At 33.9% G+C, this 14990-nt stretch overlaps 1 protein-coding gene and 1 long non-coding RNA gene across 13 annotated transcripts in view; one reads left to right on the top strand and one right to left on the bottom strand.

The window, feature by feature from the left end:
• LCORL (ligand dependent nuclear receptor corepressor like) overlaps positions 1 to 14990 on the top strand; it is a 143321-nt gene that overhangs the window by 81389 nt on the left and 46942 nt on the right. For 2 of the 12 annotated variants that reach the window (XM_036251957.1, XM_036251922.1), the window contains one exon: positions 7156 to 7220. The exons of 8 other annotated variants lie outside the window; for them this stretch is intronic. In XM_036251957.1, the coding sequence (XP_036107850.1) occupies positions 7156 to 7175 (20 nt within the window). In that variant the 3' untranslated portion in view covers positions 7176 to 7220. Of the gene's footprint in view, positions 1 to 7155; positions 7221 to 12850; positions 12935 to 14990 lie in introns of those variants that run through there. 2 more of the 12 variants (XR_004958321.1, XM_036251913.1) reach the window with 2 other exon arrangements.
• LOC118624063 overlaps positions 1 to 14990 on the bottom strand; it is a 34247-nt gene that overhangs the window by 11510 nt on the left and 7747 nt on the right. The window contains exon 2 of the long non-coding RNA XR_004958328.1: positions 13131 to 13345. This is a non-coding gene — a long non-coding RNA (uncharacterized LOC118624063). The remainder of the gene's footprint in view (positions 1 to 13130; positions 13346 to 14990) is intronic.

Here is a 14990-nt window from a genome sequence, read left to right as displayed (position 1 = left end):
TTTTAAATGTTTTATATAAGAAATTAAGCCTTAAACACATTTACAAAATGAAATAAAATTGTATTCGCAAGATCATTATTAGATCTATCCAGGTAGTCCAGGAGATGGCTGGAAATTTGAGCTTGTAAGGTTATAGCCTTTTTTTAGTCCTGCCATATAAAAATGTATAATCTCATTCTAAATATGTGGCAAGTTTATAAATGTGAGGCCCAGGTCAAATGACTCTCCTGGCTGCTTTTATGCTTGACATAACACTAGTACAGACTTTGTTCCACTTTATCATTCTTTAGTCCTTTTTATCTGAGGAATATGTAGGTAGGCTTGTCAATGAATACATTGATAATTAATATGATGACTTAGGAATTTCCTTTTTATATGGCTTAGCTATACCTCTTAACTGTGGGGGCAAGAGTGAGAGTGTTCCTGTTTATTTTATTCTGTTTCTATTGTTCCACAGCTATCATTAAACTGTGTTCTAAAAATTTATTGATTAATTTGTTTGGAACTCTGAGTAATATTTTTTCTTGGAAGAAAATGTGAAATAGTAATTCAGCAGTGTACAGAAATCTATAATGGTAATGAAAGGTTATTATACTTGTTTATATTACTATGTCAGCCACATGATACAGTCCTGGATAATTTGTTTTGTGACAATTGAACTCTAAATTTAGAAAAATAATGATACATTTTACTCTTCTTTCCAGATACTTCTTTGATTCTCTTTCTTCTACCCTTTTTCTCCTATCCTCACCAGAGTCCTAGTATATAGCGTTTGGTCTTCATTAATGGGAACAGTACAGAAAACCAGGGTACCTGTATAGTGAGATCACTTTAAAGGGATATAAGTTAAGAATATGAGGGAAGAGATATTTTTTTTATAAGTCAGGGCTAGCTCACTTGTTTTCTGTAAAACTGAATATTTAGTATGTCAGTGTGAGGGTCAGTGGTTAGATAAGCATTGGTTGCTTGGTAGGTACTAACATGTTCTTACCCTCTGCTTTATGGAAAGACATAATACTTTTTTGTGCCCCAATTGAGGATGAAATGAATTTTAAAATGCCTTGATAGCACTTTCAGTGAATGCTTTTAGCCTATGCAGAAAAACAGTTTACTAATAAGATACTTGCTCACTAGTAGTCAAGAAGTGTCAAATGCATAGTTGTTACATAGTGTTACATAGTTGTCAAAACGTGAGTTGAAATTTGGTGTTTAAGCAGCTCAATATTGCACTTTTTTTATTTACTCATAATGTAGAATCACTCTTGCAGCATAATTCTTCAGATCTGCTTTCCTAGATTTCCATCATTATTTACCATCTTATGGAATGATATACTTTGCATTTAAATTTAGTTGTCTATAACATTTTTTTCAAATGTCAATTATAATATTTATTAATTAATGAATAAATACAGTCTCAAAAATGTATCAACATCGAAAGTAAGCATTATGAATAGTACAATGTTGTTTTGTAATTTCTTATTCTAAAGGTTCTCTGGTGCCATCTACTGAATAGTTTTTTAAAGGAAAAAAATATATGGAATCAGATGAATTTTTCACTTAATCCAATTTTTAAATTAATAGTTTTGGGTTTTTTAGGGCATTTTTAGATTCACAAAAAAACTGAGCAGAAAGTGTGGAGCTTTTCCATGTACTCATCTTTCCCCCTCAGTTTTCCCTATTATTAACATCTTCCTTGGTGTTACATTTCTTACAGCTGGTGAATTACTTTTGCTACATTATTTTTACATGAAGCCTATAGTTTACTCTAGGTTTACTTCATGTCTTATACAGTTGTGTGAGTTTTGCCAAATTTACAATTTCATGTATCTGCCATTACAGTGTCATATACAATAGTGTCACTGCCCTAAAAATTCTACCTATTCATCCCTCTCCCTCTTGCCCCCAACCTGTGTCAAAGACTGATGTTACTGTCTCCATGGTTTTTTTTTTTTTTTTTCCTGAATGTTATATAGTTGGTATCCTACAGTATGTAAGTATGTAGCCTTTTTAGATTGGCTTTTTTCACTTAGCAATTTGCATTTAAGGTTTCTCGTGTGTGTGTGTGTGTGTGTGTGTGTGTGTGTGTGGCTTGATAGCTCATTTCTTTTTATTGCTGAAGAATATTTCATGCTATTAATGTACCACAGTTTGTTTATCCATTCACCTATTAAAAGACTTCTTGGTTGTTTCTAATTTTAGCAATTATGTACACATATGCTTTTAACTCATTTGGGTAAATACCTAGGAGTGCAATTCCTGGATCCTATGGTAAGACTGTTGAGCTTTATAAGAAATTGCCATATTATCTTCCACTGTGGCTATACCATTCATTCCCACCAGCAGTGAAAGAGAATTCTTATTGCTCCACATCCTTGTCAGCATTTGTTGTTGTCACTGTTTTGGATTTTAGCTATTCTAATAGGTGTGTACGGTTATCTCATTATTGTTTTGTTTTGTAGTTCCTTAATGACCTGTGATATTGAGCACCTTTTCATATGCTTATTTGCTATCTGTGTATCTTCTTGGGTGAATTACATGTTTAGATCTTTTGTACATTTTAACCCATTTGCATTGGGTTATTCATTTTATCATTGTTGGTTCTTTGAGTATTTTGGACATAAGACCCCTTTATCAGGTTGCGCAAATATTTTCTTTCAGTGTATGGTTTTCTTTTTCATCCTCTTAACAGAGTCTTTCACAGACCAGAAATTCCTAAATTTTAATGTAGTCTTATCAATATTTTTCGATGTCATGTTTTGTTGTTTTCTAAAAAGTCATTGTCAAAACCAAAGTCACCAAGATTTTCTCCTATGTTATCTTTTGGTGGTTTTATAGTTGTATTTTACATTTAGGTAGATGACCTATTTTGAGTTAATTTTTGTTTAAGGTGTATTATCATTGTACTTCAGAACACAGGAAAAATTAATTGTGTGGCATTTGTTATAGCTTCACCTGCTATTAGAATCTAGAAGCAATGACACTATAATAGCAATGACCACATTTATGCCTAAATAGCAGTCACTACCACATGAAGGAAAAGTAGGATATTTGAAATATTGGTTGATTCTAACTACGCCAGAGACAGGAAAAGTAGAAGGTGGAAATGGATTTTTTTTTATATGCCCCAAAATAAGGAAGTTTTCAAAAGCAAGACCTTCTTGATGGTGTTTCCACAAATTGTTTCATTGTGCATTAAAGTGAGGAATGATACCACAAATAATAACATATTGAGTAATAAGATACAATTCATGAGGCCACAGTGATAAAAGCAAAATAACAAAACAAAATTGTTGATAGTTGGAGGAGAAGGCATTTTTTTAAAATAAAGAACTCTGTATAAAAATAGAGAGTGAATAATGGAATCACAAAATTTTGCAACCATTAGTGCAGCAGTTCTCAACCTGTGGGTCACAATCCCTTTGGGGGTTGAATGACCCTTTCACAGGGGTCACCTAAGACATAACAGTAGCAAAATTACAGGGATGAAGTAGCAACAAAAATAATTTTATGGTTGGGGGTTACCACAACATGAGCAACTGTATTAAAAGGTTGTGGCATTAGGAAGGCTGAGGACCACTGCACTAGTGTAACAATTGATTCTGGTAGGAATTATCAGCTGATGCTAAAACCATTGAGTAAATAAAAGATTGTTGGAGAACAGGATAATCACATTAAAGAATCACTCCACAAATTACCAATTACAGAGGAGAAAAGGTAACTTGACACGGAAGATGTGTTTTTGGATAGCACCTTAAGGCAACTGATCAACATCACTAATAGTGGGACAGATTGATATGATACAACAAGAAGGCATATCATCTATGTATTATTCCTATCAAAAATTGTTTATCTTGAACATAAATTATGAGAAATCTAACCCAAATTGTGGGACATGCTACAAAATAAATGCCAAAAAAGGCAGAAGAAAAGACTAGGGACACACGATAATCAAATACAACATTGATCCTTGATTGTATCCTGATATTGGGGATGGAAAAGCTGTAATGAACATACTTGAGAAAGTTAGAGACATTATTTTTCATGTTAACTTCCTTAAAATTCATAATGGAATTATAGTTATGTATAGTAATGTTCAAGTACTTAGGGTTAAAGCTTCATGATATCTGCAATTTACTATCATGTGCTTCACCTGTAAATAATCTGTGTGCATGTGAGTGTATATGTAAATCAAATGGCACAAAATGTCAACAGTTGTTGAATTTATAGAGATAAAATTTTTTAGCAGTACATGGTATTCTTTCAATTTTTATGTAGATAGGCATTTTTGGAAATAAAATATTTTGGGAAAAATAGAAAGGTAAGTTTATATGATAAGTAGTTCCATAGGACTTTGCTTTTCTTTTTCCCTTTGGTTATATCATTATCTGCACTAATATAATACTTATTAAATTATGACAGTGTAGCCCAGCTGGTGTGGCTCAGTGGTTGAGCATTGACCCATGCACCAAGAGGTTGCCAGTTTGATTCCTGGTCAGGGCACAAGCCCAAATTTTGGCCCCAATCCCCAGTGGGGGGCATGCAGGAGACAGCCAATCGATGTTCTCTCTCATTGATGTTTCCATCTCTCTCTCTCTCTCTCTCTCTCTCTCCCTTCCTTCTGCTCTCTAAAATTAATAAAGAAAAAATTGTGACAGTGTATGTCAGTTCTTTATGTTCTATCAAGTGCTATATCAGTGTTAATTGTTAATATAGCTATCAAACATGGAGGGAATGAATAGAGATGGGAAAAGAGAAGATAACAAAAATGTCACCATCCTGGGCTTTAAAAAATTTTGTTGGATTAGTGACTTATGTTTTCCACATTGAAAATCTCATAATTGCCCAGCCGGTGTGACTCAGTGGATAGAGTGTCATCCCATGGACTGAGAGGTCCTGGTTCAATTCCCCATCGGGGCACATGCCTGGGTTGTGGGCTCGATCCCCAGTGGGGGGCATGCAGGAGGCAGCCAATAGATGTTTCTCACATTAATATTTCCATCTGTCTCTCTCAAAAATCAATAAAAAATCTCATAATTGATACATCCCAAACCTATATTCTTAGATTGATTCCAAGAACAACTATCCCTCTTTGATAAATAATAGCATTATATGCTACTTATCATTGTAGGAGAATATTAAATAAAGATGTGAATACAAAGAAGTTAGAATCCATTGGTACCCAGTAATTCACATCTCTTCCATGTGCAAAGTACACTCACTCCTGCCCAAAGACCTCCAACAGTCTTATTACAATATCATCTCAAAGTCCACATACTTGTTATCTAACTCAGTTCCAGGTATAATTGAGACTCCTTAAAAACAACACTTTGATTACAGTTTCTAATGGTGGAACAGGCATATAAAAACCACTCGAAAAACTCCTCTTCAAAAATGGGGGAAATGAGATGCACACGGGGGCCACTGTTCCCTAGCAATTCTGAAATCCAACTGAGCAAATGTTGGAAATTTTTTTATTAGATCTTAAGGCCTGAGATTAATTCCTTTTGGCTCTTGGATTTGCCCCTTGGACTGTAAGTTCTGCCGTCTGAGTTATATTTCCTTCCTTCCTATTTTTCTGTTGTTTGAAATATAATTCATGTGTTATAAAATATTCTTTTTTAAAGTATACAATTCAGTGATTTTTAGTATATGCATTCACAAGTTTTGCAACCATTATCACTGTCTAATTCTAGAACATTTTCATCACCCAGAAAGAGAAAGACATTAACAGATTAGTACTCTTTCACTCATTTTTCTCCTACCCTACTCCAGGATCTGGCAAGCACTGACTTGCGTTATCTCTATAGATTTGCCTGTTTTACACATTTCATGTGAATGGAATCATGCAGTGTGCAGCCTTTATTTAGCATAATGTTTTTAAGGTTTATCCTTTTTTATAGCATGTATCAGTACTTCATTTTTTTAATGATTGCATAATACTCTGTTGTATGGATTTACCACCATTTATGTTACATTCACCAGTAGATATTCATTTGAGTTGTTTCCATGTTTTGGCCATTACCAATAATGCTTCTATGAATATTCATGCACCCATGTTTGCACACATATTTTCAGTTTGGGGGAGTATATAGGAATGGAATTTGCTGGATCTTGGTAATTCTATGTTTACTTTTTTTGAGAACTGCCAAAGTGTATTCCAAAGTGGCTACACTATTTTGCATTCCTACCAACATTGTATAAAGGTTCAGATATTTCCACATTCTGATTAGCATTTAATCTATATTTCTTATTATGATATTTTTTCTGGATGTGAAGTGACACCTCATTGCAGTTTTGATTTACATACACGTAATGACTCATGATGTTAAGCATCTTGTCAAGTGCTTATTGGCCATTATAATTATCTTCTTTGAAGGAATGTCATTTGCCATTTTTTAACCAAGCATTTGTCTTTTTATTGTTGAGTTGTAAGAATTATTTTTATAGTTTGTACACTAGACCCTTATCAGATATACGAATATAAATATTTACTTCCATTGTTTGGACTGTCTTTTCACTGCTTCATTTTGATCAAGTCCAGTATACCTATTTTTTTTCTTTTCTTGCTTGTGTTTTAAGTGTCAGATCTAAGGAATCATTGCTTTAATCCAAGGTTATGAAGATATACATGTATGCTTTCTCCTAAGATGTTTATAATTTTAGCCTTCCATATTTGGGTCTTTGATCCATTCTGAGTTAATTATTATATAAGATCTGAGATAGAGGTCCCGCTTCATTATTTTGCCAGAAAATATCCAGTTGCTCCATTTCTTAAAAAGACTGTTTTTTTTCTCATATCACATTGTTTTGGTATTCTCATCAGAAATAAATTGACTATAGATGTAAGTGTAAGGTTTTATTTTGGGACTCATTTCTACTCTGTTGACCTATACATCTCACCTTGAGCAAGTAACCTAGCATACTTTATATTAAGTTTCCAAGTTCTTCTTTTTCAAGATTTTTTTTTTATGCCTATTCTGGATTCCTTGCATTTTCATAGGAATTTTAGGATTAGCTTGCCAATTTCTACAAAAATACCAGCTGGGATTTTAATAGGAATTGTGTTGAATCTGTTGATCAGTTTGAGAGTATTACCATCTTAGCAATATTAAGTTTTCCAGTTTATTAACACAGGTTGTATTTCTCTTTATTTAGGTTGTGTTTATGTTTTGTAATTTTCAGTGTACAAGACTTCCACTTCCTTTGTTAAACTTATTCTTGTAAGTATTTTATTCTTGGTGATGCTGTTATAAGTGGAATTATTTTATTTTGGAATTGTTTATTGCCATTATGTAGAAATTAAGTTTTGTATATTTATATGGGATCATGTAACCTTGCTGAACTTAATTATTAGCGCTAAAGTGTTTTTTTGTTTTGTTTTGTTTTGTTTTTTGTAGATTCCTTACAAATTTTTGTCTACAAGATTATGTTAACTACAAAGATAGTTTTACTTTTACCTTCCAATTTAAATGCTTTTTATTTTTCTTACCCAAATTCCCTAGCTAGAACCTTTAGTACATGTTAAATAGAAATGGTGAGAGAATATATCCTTGTCTTGTACCTGATCATAGTGGGAAAGGTTTTGATCTTTCACCATTAAGAATGATGAACAAACCCTGGCTAAAGTGGCTCAGTTGGTTGGAACATCATCCCATGCACTGAAGGGTTGCAAGTTCAATTTCTGGTCAGGGCACATACCCAAGTTGCAGGTTCAATCCCCAGCCTTTCTCTCTCCCTCTCCCTTTCTCTCTCAATAAAAAGACATATTCTTGGGTGAGGATTAAAAATGGAATAATGAAAGATCCGTGGATTTTTCATAGACATCCTGTATTAATTAAGGTAGTTTCCTTCTATCCTGCTAGTTCAGTATTTTTATTGGATGTTATCAAGTGCTTTTCTACATCTATGGAGATTACTATGTGGCTTTTGTCCTTTATTACTATGTTTTATGACATCAGCTGATTGGGTTTTATCTGTTGAACTAACCTTGCATTTTTGGGATAAATCCCTTTAGTGTATTTTTTTTAATACTTTTTTCTTTACTGATTTTAGAGAGAGAGGAAGAGGGAGAGAGAGAGAAACATCGATGAGAGAGAACATCGATTGGCTGCCTCCTGCACACCCCACTGGGGACCGGGCCCACAACCTGAGCTTGTGCCCTGACTAGGAATCAAACCAGCAACCTCTTGATGCATGGGTCGATGCTCAACCAGTGAACCACACCAACCAGGCTAGTGTATTATTCTTTTTATATGTTGCTGGATTCTGTTCGATAGTATTTTGTTTAGGATTTTTATATTTATTCATAATGGATAGTTTTTATTTTGTTGGATAGTTTTCTTTTCATGAGATTTTTTTTGTCTTCTTTTATTTTTTTAATGTTTTTATTGATTTTAGAGAGAGAGGAAAGGAGATGGAGAGAGAGATAGAAACATCAATGAGAGAGAAACATTGACATTGATTGGCTGTCTCCTGCCTGCCATCTGCTAGGGATTGAACCCACAACCTGGGCATGTGTCCTGACCAGGAATCGAACTGGCAACCTATTGATCCATAGGCCAACACTCAACCACTGAGCCGTGCTGGCTGGCCAATTTTTGTCTGTTTTTAATATCAGGCTACTTATTGGCCTCATAGAATGAATGAGGTGTTTCTTAGAGTTTGTGAAGGATTGGTGTTAATTCTTCTTTAAATATCTGACAGTATTCACCAGTAAATGTCTGTCCCTGGGCTTTTCTTTGTGGCAAGTTTTTGGTTATTGATTTAATCTCTTTACTCGTTATAGATCTGTTCAGATTTTCTGTGACTGCTTGAGTCAGTTTGGTAGATTGTGTCTTTCTAGGAATTTGACCATTTCATCTAGGAGGTCTAATTCGTTGATGTATATTTTATGGTATTTCCTGATTATTGTTTTGGGTTTTTTTTGTGTGTGTTAATGGTGATGTCTTTTCCTTCATTCCTGATTTTAGCAACTTAAATCTTCTCTAATTTTTTTCTTGAGCAGTTTTCATTTTTCTGTTCTCTATTCTCTATTTTTCTTTTCTAACCTTTTATTTATACTTTGGGTTTAGTTTTTAATTCATTTTTTCATAAGTTGGAAGGTTATGTTCTTGGGTCATTGATATGAAAAAAAAATTTAACAATATGTGTTTACAGCTGTAAATTGCCTCTAAGCACTGCTTTAGCCACATCTCATACCTTTTAGTATGTTGTGTTTTGCTGTTCATTCAACGTTTAGTGTATTTAGATAACTCTTGTGACTCCTTCTTTTACCTATTAGATATTTAGGAGTATGGTTTTTTATTTTCACATTTGTTAATTTCCCAAATTTCATTTTGTTACCAATTTTTTTATTATTAATCTAATGTTCAAAAACATACTTTGTATTTTAAAAGTCTAAGTTGAGACTTGTTTTGTGACATAACATATGGTCTGACTTAGAGAATTTTCATGTGCATGTGACAAAAATATACTATTTTTGGGGGGTAGAGTGCTTTATTTATGTCTGTTAGGTATAGTTGGTTTATGTCTTCTGCTTATTGATCTTTTGTCTATTTTTTAATCCATTATTAAAAGTGATCTATTGATGTCTCTAATTATTACTATTAAATATTCTATTTCTTCCTTTAATTCTGATAGTTTTTTTTTCTTTCTATATTTTGGATTGAACCTTTATCATTATAAAATGACCTCTGTTTCTAATGAAAATTTTGTCTTAGAATAGATTTTGTCTGCTATTAGTATAACCTCCCTAGCTCTCTTTTGGTTACTATTCACATACTATTTTCATCCTTTCTTTTAACATGGTAATGTCTTTGCATTTAAAGTGTCTTTTTTGACAGCATATAGCTAGATTATTCTTTTAATCTATTTTGCCAATTTCTTCCTTTCCATTTATATTTAATGTAATTACTGATAAAGTAGGATTTTCATCTGACATTTTACTATTTATTTTCAATATTTTATTTCTGTCTCCATTATTACTTTTTTTGTGTTAAATAAGAATTTTCTAGTGTACCATTTTAATTATTTTGTTGTTTCTTTTACTATATGTTTTTCAGTTACTTTCTTAGTGGTTGCCTTGGGGGGATTATAAGTAACATTTTAATAAACAGCAATCTAGTTCAGCTTAGTACCTACCTAATTTCATTAGTATACAGAAAGCTTGAGTCTATATGTGTTCATTCCATCTCTCCTCCTTTATGTTATATTGTCCTTTATGTTACATCTTTAGACATTGTCTCAACCAAGACAGACTCATAATTATTGCTTTGTGCATTTATCTTCTAAATTAGATAGGAAAGAAAACATTACAAACAAAAAATACATTTTTCATTTACAAATACATTTATACTGTATTTTACCTAATAGTTACTGTTCTGGTGGTTATTGTTTGTGTGGATTTGCTTTACTGTTTAGTGTCCTTTCATTATATCGGGTCAGCTAGCAAAAAAATAGAACTGTTTTTGTTTATCTGAGAATGTCTAAATTTCTCCTTTTATAAAGGATAGTTTTGCTGAATATAGAATTCTTGGTTGACATTCTTTTTCTTTCAATTCTTTGAATATGTCAGACTTCTGGCCCTCATAAACTCTGATGTGATATTGGCTATTAATCTCATTGAGGGTCCCTTGTTTGCGATGAGTTGATTTTTTCTTGTTGCTTCAAGATTGACTCTTAGTCTTTGATTGATCGATTAGAATGCATCTAAATGTGTCTAGATGTATCCAAATGTTTCTTTTTTTTCATTCTCCTTGGAGTTCATTGGACTTTTTGGATGTGTTTATAAATGTTTTTTATAAAATTTGGGACATTTTAAAAAATATTTGTGCCTTTTTCATCTCCTTCTAGGACTACCATTTGTGTATGTTGGTACACTTGATAGTGCCCCACAGGTCTCTGAGGATCTGTTCAGTTTTCTCTCTTTTTTAGATTGAGGTTTTTTGTTTTCGTTTTTTGTTTTCGCCTCACCAGAGGATATCTTTTTGATAGAGCGGGACAGGGAGAGCAAGGAAGAGAGAGAGAGAAGCATTGACATGAGAGAGAGACATCGATTGGTTGCCACCCGCACAAACCCAGCCGGGGCTGGGAATGACCCGCAACTGAGGCACGTGCCCTTAGCAGAAATCGAACCCGGGACTCCTTGGTCCGCGGGCAGATGCTCTAACTGCTGAGCCAAGTTGGCCAGGGCTCTCTCTTTTTTAAAAGAGAACTTAGTTGTTATCTTCCTTTCTTTTTGTTTTATTTCCTCTTTTCCTCCTTTTTTCTTTCTCTTCCTTTTTTCCTTCCTGCCTGCTTGCCTTTCTTCCTTTATTCCCTTCTTCCCCTCCTCTCTTTTTCTTCCCATTCTCCCCTGAGGCTGAGTAAGCTCAGCTGGTCTAATTTCAAGTTCACTGATTCTTTTTACTACCAGCTGAAATCCACTATTGTATCCATCTAGTGAATTTTGCATTTTAGTTAGTGTACTTTTCAACTCCAGAATTTCTGTGTGGTTGTTTTTAAAAACTTTCATTTATTTATATTTTTTATTTAGTGAGATAGTCTTCTGATGCTTTCCTTTATTCCTTTATACATGGTTTCCTTTAGTTCTTTGAACATATTTTAAATGGCTGATTTAAACTTTTTGTCTAGTAAGTCCAATATCTCAGCTTCCTCAGAGACATTTTCTATTGACTTTTTTCTCCCTATGTATGGACCATTCTTTCTTTGTATTTTTCATGATGTTTTGTTAAAAAAAAAACTGGATATTTTAAATAACACAATGTGACAGCTTTGGGAATCAGGTTATCCCTCACCTCAGAGTTTGTTGTATTGCTGTATATTATTATTGTTTGTTTAGTGATTTTTCTGAACTCATTTTGTGAAGTCACTTTCCATATATTGTGTGGCCACTGATATTTCTTAGTTTGCTTAGTGGTCAACTAATGATTGAACAGAGATGTCCTTAAATTTCTAGAACCATAAGATTCTCAGTGTTTGCCTAGGAAGTGTGTGTGTGTGTGTGTGTGTGTGTGTGTGTGTGTTAGAGAAGGCTACCTCAGAATTGGCATGGGAGGATGTTTAATAGAAATGCTGTATAGCTTGTTGTTTTTACCAAGATTTAGCCAGTGTTCTTGAGTAGGCACTTCCTTGAAAGATTTTAGTTACTTCCAGAGTTCTTTGTTTAGTGGGAAATTCCTCCCACAAAATGAAAATGAATAATTCACACGAGACCCGCAACATTATTAAGAAGGTCACATTTGAAGAAAACCCATCAGCTTTCTGAAACATATTTTCCTGGTTGTTCCCTGATTTGGTCTTTGTTCACTTTCTTTTTTATCCTCACCCGAGGATATTTTTCCATTTTTTGTACAGATAGAGTGGGAGGGAGAGAGAGGAAGGGAGAGAGAGAGAGAGAAACATCGACGTGAAGGGACACATCGAGTGGCTGCCACCCGCACGACCAACCAGGGCTGGGGACAAACTGCAACCGAAGTACGTGCCCTTAGCGGGAACCGAACCCGGGTCTCTCCGGACCGCAGGCCCACGCTCCAACCGCTGAGCCAAACCGGCCAGGGCTTTGTTCACTTTCTTAATTTTAGACTCATTGGCCATCTGTATTAACTGAAAATTTTCAAAACAATCAAGACCTGGTTTCTTTTTGTTTAATTGTCCTTTCTTTAGTATATCTCTTCTTACATTTCACTATAATTAGCAAGAGGAAAACAAAATCATGTAAACACTTTGCTTAGAAATTTCCCTAGATTGATTACCCAATTCATTATGCACTTTTTTACTTTCCAAGTTATTGAGGACAAGTGTTGTCTTCGTGCCACAACATAATAAGTATATTCTTTCCTTCACTTTCCAGTAACATTTACCTCATTTTCCTTCAAGTCTTCACCCTTCAAGCTTTATCAAAGACCATGAGGCTTCTATTAACAATTTCTTCAAGGTACTTCAGACTTATATTTAATACTTTCCCTAAAGCCCACTGTCTGGTTTTAAAGCCACACTTACATTTTAGGTTTCAATTAAAAGCAGCTTCCCACTAATATATACCAAAATCTGTATTATTTATCTGTTACTATTTAACAAATTATTTCCAAAATTTAGCCGTTTAAAATAACAAACATCTATTATCATCTTACATGTTCTTTGAGCCAGAAATCTGAGAATGGCTCATCTGGATATTTCTGGTGCAATTTTTCACTTGGCAGCGATCAAGGGGTCAGGTAGGGTTGCAGTCATCTGGGATTTGACTGATCTGGAGTATCTTCTTCCAATTTCATTCATTTGGCTGTTTACAGGAGAGACTTCAGTTCATCTCCTTATAAGACTCACCATAGGGTTGCTCACAGTATGGCTTTCTCCAGAGTAAGTAATGAGAGAGAGAGAGAGAGAGAGAGAGAGAGAGAGAGAGAGAGATTGATTGATTGCAAGGATGCAGTAGGGTTAGGGACGGGAGGAGGCATTGTACATCAACATTCAGGATTATCCAAGATAGAACACACACTCACACACACACACACACCCTAATATCAGAAATGAGGTGCACTTCTGCAGTATGCTATTAATCACACATACCACTCCTGATACAATGTGGAAGGAACTATATAGTAGTAGGAAGTCAGGAGGTGGAAATCATTGAGGACAATCTTGGCTACCACAAAGAACATCTTAAACTTTTAAATTAGTTAAATTTGAAAAATGAAAAGACAGGGCAAAAATAAGTTCCTTCAGTCTTCTTGAGGGCAGTAGACACCATTTCCATGGAGCAACATTCTATCTTCTAGCCAAGAGTTTATTATTTGCCTGACCTTTTAAAACACTTGAGTTTATAATCCCTGGCCTAGATCTTTAATCAACTCATTTGCTTTTGTAATTATAACAGCTTGTACATGTATTTAGAAGACTCATTAGCTAATTAGCAGCTGAGCAGCATTATTATTGTCTGTTTCTCATTTTTATTTTATTTTTGCCAAGTCCTTTGGTCTCACACATAGACTTATTCTCCAATATAAAGGGACAAAAACTGAGCAGGTGAATAGATTAGAGTAGTGCTATCTATTCTGCTTTAAATTAGCTCTAAACTCAGTGCTAACGTAGAGCCCAAATCATATTTTATGTGTCTGATTATGTTTTTGTTCTTTTTGGAAAATGTAATTATTTTGACTTTATAAGGTGACGTTAGTCAATAAATTGCAGGACACTTAACCAGAATACCTAGAAGTATACATTCAGTATCTCCTTTTAACACATAATGTGAAGCAAAATTTGGTTTGTGAAAAGGTGAAGAATGTTCACAGAAACCTTCAGTGATTCCTGGAGGTAATAATCAAGAAATGGTATAAACTGGAATCCTTATGGGCAACATGGAAATTTTTTGTTTTGGTAAATCACTTTAGTTAGGTTATATGTGCTAATATTATTTATTTTAATCCAAAAAATATGGGCTTAGATATATTGTGTCCTTTTTATTTTCCTAGTTAATTAATACTTTTATATTTGCCTTAATATTTTTACTTATTTGACATCTTGTGATTTAAATAAAATATAATTGCTCAGTTTGCATCTTTTTCTCTTGTTATTTCCACTGTAACTTAAGAGCCAACGTTTAGCACACTATTAAAATGTCAAGTCTTTTATCTGCAATCTCTTATAACCTTAAAATATGCTGTGAGCAAATGATTTTCAAGGTTATGTTATTTCCAGTTTTGTGAACAGAGAAACTAAAATGGAGTTTTAGTTTCTAGCCTAACTTCATAAATATGGCTAAGATTCCAACCTATAAGCTAAGTCAATTTTTTTTTCAGTACCCTCAAACCAATACTGCTTCTCTTCCCTTCTTGCATTTTCGAATCAGGAATCTATAACAATAAATGCTAGTTAAAAGACTTGCCTTAAACATAGACAACAATGCTGGGAGTGGGGGGCGGGGATCAGGGGAAGGTTGTCAATGGGGGAAAAAAGAGAAACATCTGTAACAAAAATATATTAGTAAAAATTAC

This window comes from Molossus molossus, unplaced genomic scaffold (assembly GCF_014108415.1).
Source record: "Molossus molossus isolate mMolMol1 unplaced genomic scaffold, mMolMol1.p scaffold_m16_p_1, whole genome shotgun sequence".
Lineage (NCBI taxonomy): Eukaryota > Metazoa > Chordata > Mammalia > Chiroptera > Molossidae > Molossus > Molossus molossus.
This window is presented reverse-complemented; position numbering and strand designations above follow the sequence as displayed.